The following is a 7608-nucleotide window of genomic DNA, read 5'->3' on the forward strand; positions in this document are numbered from 1 at the left end:
GTTTTGGCTTTATTTTTCGGCCAGCCGCCTGCTTGTCACCAACCCTATATGGGAATATCTTAAAAATAAATGCAATTAACGTGTTACAAACAGTAAGAGAAATCAAATTTACTAATCTATTACTTCTAGTTTCTCAAATTTCTGAAGAAAGATTTAGACGCAAGATCTGAAAGAACGAGCCTCATATTTTGTCAACCGACTGAATGCGAAAATTTACTTATAGAGGTAATTCAACTTTACATTTGTGGTGTCAAAGTCCGACATTCTCACAAGACAATATTATAAATGTGAATGTTTGGATGTATGGATGGATTTTTGTTAGAAGGTATCTCCAGAACAGCTGAATGGATCTTGCTGAAATTTTATATAGATGTATAACATAGTCTGGAAGAACACATAGGCTACTTATTAGGTTTTATTTATTCCGCGTGGACGGATTCGCAAGCGAAAGCTAATCTTTTATAATCTCCTCGTAACCAATGCTACAACAAATTATATGGAATGTCTATACCACTACAATTTTCAATGTACGAAATAGAATTCGTCAGGCCAGGAAGTCCCCGCGCGGACGGAGTCGCGGGCTATAGCTAGTATTCAGTAACTCAAATTAATCCTTCTTTCACAGTTTACAACAAAAAACTTTATCCATAGATCAATTCTCTACATATTTTATTGGCCTGTCGGTGAGATCAGTTTGAGATTTCGTGGCGCTATGAAAGAAGCAATGAGAGTGGCCGTTATAACAAATCCCAGAGAAAGCGTGTAAGCCTCATTTATAAAACATATTTTTTAAAACAAACCGGTACTAATATAATGAGAGGAAAGTACAAAAGGATCAGTTTACAAGACGGTTGTATAGAAGTTTATGAATTTTTCCCAGGTTCAGAATATACTATAACCAGGCAACTCCACATCGATTGAACCACCTCGGCTTAGTTAACTGGTGGGCAGGCAAAGTTTACAGGTTGCCACTACTACCCCCGGCTAATGCAGTCTACAAGAACTTTCAAGGACGTGTCTTCAATGTACCCGTGTTACATGTATGTTTTTTTTTTATGTTTTTACTTTAAAATTTCCCAGTCCCTGAACTTGTATCACCACTCAATGTGTAATTTAAGCTACAAGTTTTCGCCTTCTACATTCAAGATTATCTTTTTTTAGCCATCAATCATTTCTTAATCATCAACCTTAATGTCCACCAAAACATATTAAGTTTGTTATTTATTGTTATTAAAAATAATTTAAAATCTATAATAATAACGGCGCCTTTTGTTTTTAGGCTCCTCCGTGGCACTTTGTAAAATACAACAACAATTCAACAGTCGAAGTAACTGGAGGCCGAGATGACAAATTGTTGGCCTTAATATCGAAGAGGTTAAATTTCAGGTAATTAAAATAAAATTAATCTTATTAATATTATAAATACTAATGTTTAGATGGATGGATGTTTGTTTGAATGTATCTCCAGAACGGCTCAACGGATCTTAATGAAATTTGGCACGGTTGTAGAACATAGTCTGGAAGACTTATATTTTTTTAAAGTCGCGGACAGGTAGTTATTTACTAAAACTAACATTTTAAACTACGAAATTGCTTTGTTCCTAAAAACAGATACAAATATTATGATCCACCTGAAAGAAGTCAGGGGTCAAGCATTTCGGTTAATGGAACATTTAAAGGAACGCTTGGATTAATTTGGAAACGAGTAAGTGTTTTTAATTTTACAAATAAAGCGAAGCATGATTGATTTTCAGTAGTACTGTGACGAGCAATAAAGACTGGTCAGACAGTTAAATTCTTTACTCCATAGTTTAAAACAAAACATTTTAAAACATTTCAATTTATAAATTTTAAATCTTTAAGACAATATCATTAATTTATTTTGTACTCTATGTAACTTCTTTTACTATTTAGAAAGCAGACTTTTTCATTGGCGATGTGACAATAACATGGGAGCGACTTCAAGCTGTAGAATTTTCATTTGTAACTTTAGCAGACTCTGGTGCTTTCTTGACGCACGCCCCAGCCAAGCTGAGTGAAACTCTTGCAATAATAAGGCCTTTCAGATGGGAAGTAAGCGTTGTGTTAACTTGTATCGTAGATAACATTTTTATACAGATTCTGGAAATAGAACGTCATTACTGTGGGTTCTTTTTTATACAGATTTATTTTTTGTGACTGAGTAGTCACTGTTTGCCTTGAGGAGGCATTTACAGTTTCACCGAACTTGAGGAGGCCGGGCGCAGATGGCGCTTAGCCTAACTACCTCGTTTAAACCTCGTTTGTTTATACAGAAGCGAATATGGTACTTTTTTAAATACTATTAAGTGGATTCGCCGAAATAGCAATGCCACTACTGCTCGTACGCATCCGCAATACCTTTCATCGAACTTAATTTTAGAAGATAATTTTTCAACAAAAGTGTTGTGTGGTATTGTTGCAATAATTATGAAATAATTGATTCCATTATAATCCCAAGGTATGGCCTTTAGTCTTCGCTACATTACTGATAACCGGTCCAGCGTTGTGGATTGTGATTGCAGCGCCATCGTTCTGGCAACGTCGTCGTCAGAACCAATTGAACCTGTTCAACGACTGTTGCTGGTTCACTACCACACTGTTTTTACGTCAATGTAAGTATATAATAAATTTTAATAAAAACCAAATATCAATTTAACAGAAGTCAAAGAATAAATTGTGTATTTTTGACCTGTTGTGTAAAAACAAGATTTTGACTTAAACAACAATAAGACGTAAAGGCACAAAGATTCAAATTGACAAGTAAATGAATTTTTAAAACCAATTTACTCTTTGTCCCTTTTACAGCTTCAAGTAAAGAACCTTCCAGTACTCATAAAGCTCGCTTAGTATCAGTTTTAATTTCACTCGGTGCAACATACGTGATTGGAGACATGTACTCGGCAAATCTTACCAGTTTACTCGCCCGACCAGCTAGAGAACAACCTATTGGCACACTTGAAGCTTTAGAAGAAGCAATGAGAGATCGAAAGTATGAGTTAGTGGTGGAAAGACATAGTTCTTCTCTCACTATTCTAGAGGTAAAAATTCTTACCAGGATAAGCATGTTTAAGCTCTCGATATTTCGGCACTTTACCTTTACCTTTCCCTAAAAAAAAAAGTAAGCCGATATGGCTACCTTTAACGTTTTTTTCACACTACCGCATAACACTAGCCAGTCCGTCATCATGGGGGATGTAACTGTGCCGAAATATAGGGATTTCAAACATACTTATCGTGGTAATCGTTCTTACGAACATTATGTTAGCCAAAGCTTCGTGGCTTAAAAGTAAAGTGGTTTAAAGTTTAAAGATATATATATCTCATAAGTGTGTTAAGCAGATGAAAAACAGAAGACTAAAAGAAATAAAATACATAATGACATTTCTTTCTCATTACGTAATTACATGTCAATTAAATAATTTATCATTTGGCGCAGGAATTTATCGTTGTCTGTTTTAGAATGGTACTGGGGTGTACGGACGACTTGCGAAACTGATGCGACGACAAAAACTACAACGTGTCCGCAACGTGGAAGTTGGAGTGAGGCTGGTGCTCGCTTACAAAAGAATTGCCGTGCTTGGGGGAAGAGAGACTTTGTATTACGACACAGAACGTTTTGGTAATGCTTACTTGAGAAATACAAATTGAGAAGTACATGAATGGGCCGGCTCGATCAGTGAAATACCATGACCACGCAGTGTGGTGCCGGAGGCCTAGTTTTAGTCCTCTTTCCCTTCCCACTCTTTTCTTATTAGGAAGTGAATATGGCGAAACAGGGTTCGCATAGGAAGGAGAAATATCCTCTTTCTGTTCAACTTCTCCATTGATTACAGGTAGGCAAAGCATCAGCATTTGCGGATGTCTATGGGCAACGGTCGCCTCGCTTTTTCGGCGAATCCAGGTGGCCGTTGGCTCGTTTACCACTTTTTTGATATAAAAAATAGACTGTACTGTGCCAGAATTTGAAAATATTTTTTTATTTTTATTTAGAATAATATTTTATTCCAGGATCTCATAATTTTCACTTAAGTGAAAAGTTATACACTAGATATTCAGCTATCGCACTGCAAATCGGTTGTCCTTACCTCGAAACTTTTAATGATGTGTAAGTTATATCGTTGCAAATATTTCTTAATTTAATTCACCTATAAGTTATGTGCTAAGTTTCAGAATTTAAAAAACATAAATAAATATATTTAAGTGCGTACACTTAAAGTAGAAACAATATATTTTAATGGACAAGTCATTAAACTTAAAACTAAAAAGGACCTAGTAAAATCTTTAATTCAAACGTCTCATAGGATCATGAATCTATTCGAAGCAGGAATTCTGGCAAAAGTCACAAAAGACGAATACAAGAACCTTCCCGAACAATCGAGGAGATCTGAGCCGGTAACTGAAAGCGACAAGGAAAATGCGGATGCAACCGGTGACTCTGTTGCTAACTCTCAGGTAAAGTTAACTAGATTATTAAACCAAGATAACCAAAATCCTTTCTCTATATGAGAACGAAGAGTTACTAGTCCTATTACAGCAACCTGTTGTGTATCCGTGACTTCTATGATAGAGGTAGAAAGACCGAAGAAAATATGAATCGTATGCGCAGAAGAGGATAAGCAAAAGAAGAGAGAGATTTCAAATAAGACGGCTGAAAAAGAGTACGGAAGAGAAATAAATTTCATAACGGTAATTGATATTTATTCTTATTTTCCTTTATCAGGTGCAATCAGAGTCTACAATTGGTCTAGAACCAGTGTCCCTAAAAATGCTTCGCGGCGCGTTTTGTCTTTTAGGTATTGGATATCTTTTAGCTGGTTAGTACTGTATAGTTTCTTAACACGTGTAATTGATTTAAACTAATTAATCTACGCAATTGAATTTTGTTTTTTTTTTTCATTTGCAGCAATAACATTAATCATCGAGGTTCGTGTTTGTCGCCGAAAACGTAATGCAGTTTTAAAAATTTCTACAAAACAACTGTCACGTCAGAATACAGTAAAAAAATGTGTTATTTGTTTGAGACGAGGATTCAGAAAACTTCTGAGAGGCATGTACTATTACATCGATAAAGCTTTTGGGTCTGAGTATTAAGTGTTTCATGAACACAGTAATTAATAAGATATGCATATAAATTATAGTAAATTTTGTCTTGTAACATTATTATGTCTAATGTACGAAAGCCATACATTTAAATAAATAACAAATCGTCAAAGGGAAGACAATAAAATGTTTGCTTAAAGTAGAACTATTGTGCTCTAAGAAAGTTAGACCTTGTCACGGCGGCTTATAACTTGTATATTGTTGAAATCTTTTGTGATACCGTCAAATAGAATTTGTGGCGTTTGTCGACTAAGTTTGGAAGCGAAACGTTTACAACAAAGAGCGCTTTTAATAGAGTAATTTAATCCGCATTTCAAACATGTCACATGAAACGAAACAAAAGTAATTTATTAAGTTTGCTAAACTTGTTCTTGTTACTTTTAAGAATATTATGTTTTTATCATTTTTAAAATTTAAAGGCCACTACCAGCGATAACGAAACTAACAGTGTATTTGTAAGATTACCATTAGAAGCGTTGGCGCCCTCTAGCGTAGTAACTTTAATATGTATTGTTTACTAACTGTCGCCCGCGACTCCGTCCGCGCGCAAGTAAAAGTAAGTAAAAAAAAAAAATAGATGTTGGCCGATTCTCAGACCTACTGAATATGCTCAAAAAATTTCATGAGAATCGGTCAAGCCGTTTCGGAGGAGTACGATGACGAAAACTGTGACACGAGAATTTTATATATTAGATATATCTACAAAATGTGTACTTATATGACCTATTTAAAAAACAGACTGTTGTCTACCCCGCCACGAGCCCAGTCATCTCTTACTCACAGTTTCTAAGAATTTTTTGCGTTTAATTTTTCTTAGAGAGAGGCGACACGACATGGCCACTACTTCAAAAGCTTTGTCATGTTAGCTGTCTACTTTAAGCTACGGCGAACATGGATCATGATTTCCGAGAATTATATGATTTATGATACAAATACATATATACGTCGGAATAGCGACTAAGAATAGTTTTATATTAGTAGTAAATGAATTTAAGCACAAATAGAAAATAATAATTAAAATAAACTAATTTTAATATGTAACTTTAAATTAGTTTTCACTTAAATTGGGTTGAATTTAGCTTAATTTTATCTTATCTTTATATTATATTGCCTGAAAAATGAAACCTCTAATTGATATTTTAGTGCATAATCCTATTAACAAATAACTCATAATGTTGATGTATATATCATCCTCTCATAATCCATATATCAAAGGATAAGTGATAAATTGTTGTGTGGTGTCTTTTCCAATATATTGGCGGTTCAATTTTATCAGTGCCCTCCCTCCGCATCTCGCTACGCCCCGCGACTTCTGTACTCGTAATTGTGTTCTGCGCAGTGACATGCGCGAAGTTTAAGGTCGCCAAGGTATCTTATACCAATTTTTTGATGTTAATTCCTAATCCTCAATTATCTTTCTGTATCCTTTGTTACTTACAGAATCGATTAACTAAATCAAACAATAGCCTTATTCGATTTAAAACACCTTCAAGTTGCAATGCGGCGACAGTATCTCATCTCTTAAAAGCTTTTGTCGATTGAGAACCTTTATTTAGATACGGCCTGAGACCTTTCCCACTACACTCTCCTTTAACCATCGCCTTTGCTTTTTTACACGTACTTTGTTTTAAGGTGAATTGTTTTTATCTGTTTATCCGTTCCAAAAAAGCTTAATTAGTAGCCTATGTTTCTTTCAGATTCAGCCGTTCTGGAGATATCTGCAAACAAAAGTCCATCTATCCATCCCAATATTCGTATTTATAATATTAGTAAGATAGGCTATAAAAATATTCTATAAAACAATAAATGTAACATCAAAATATTAAAATCATTGCATGAAATAAATAAAATACCTAAAATAATATCACCGCTTTGAATTAACACATTTTCATTAAACAATGAACTTTAAAACTGGAAACTCTATTGATCAGTATTCCGTAATGTATTACGCAGAAACATGTCCCAGGGGGACGAAACAAAGTCTCAGAAATTCAACATTACGGTTACCGAGGTACGACCGAGTCTCTTACATTATGGGTTGTTCTAATGCATAAGCGAAAACGACTTGTAAAACATACGAACATAGTAAAGAATTAGAATACAATACAATAAACTTTTACCAAAAAAAAAACAATTTTTAAATAACTATAGTACAAAAGTGTTTTTTTTTTGTATTATTGGTTAATTTGTACCTCCAGTAGAAATCATCTATACTTCATTACGAAACCTTAATGTCATATAATTTGTTCAGCGGTGCTGGAAGATTGGTCCAAACCTTCGACGCTGAAATAATAAATAATCAAGTTAATTAAATTGTAATAATAAAACATTTATCCACTTTTCTACTCGTTAGCTAGTCTTGTTTAAGGTCTAATGTGATAGAAACGGACTGAATAAATAAGCACTAATAATTTTACAATGAATACAAAAAATTTAATATAAAAAGACACAAGATAAAAATGTAAAACAAAACGTCAAAACTAAATA

At 34.3% G+C, this 7608-nt stretch overlaps 1 protein-coding gene across 1 annotated transcript; it reads left to right on the top strand.

Annotated features, from left to right (window-relative positions):
• Positions 1–712: 712 nt before the first annotated feature.
• On the top strand, positions 713–4840 carry LOC106709820 (ionotropic receptor 40a). The gene is made up of 11 exons (XM_045678341.1): positions 713–762; positions 881–1040; positions 1280–1386; positions 1612–1705; positions 1915–2073; positions 2480–2633; positions 2827–3059; positions 3481–3640; positions 4030–4126; positions 4323–4473; positions 4742–4840. Exons 1-11 carry the CDS (start codon positions 713–715, stop codon positions 4838–4840), a joined length of 1464 nt encoding a protein of 487 aa, XP_045534297.1.
• Positions 4841–7608: the final 2768 nt, after the last annotated feature.

Source organism: Papilio machaon, chromosome 6 (genome assembly GCF_912999745.1).
Source record: "Papilio machaon chromosome 6, ilPapMach1.1, whole genome shotgun sequence".
Lineage (NCBI taxonomy): Eukaryota > Metazoa > Arthropoda > Insecta > Lepidoptera > Papilionidae > Papilio > Papilio machaon.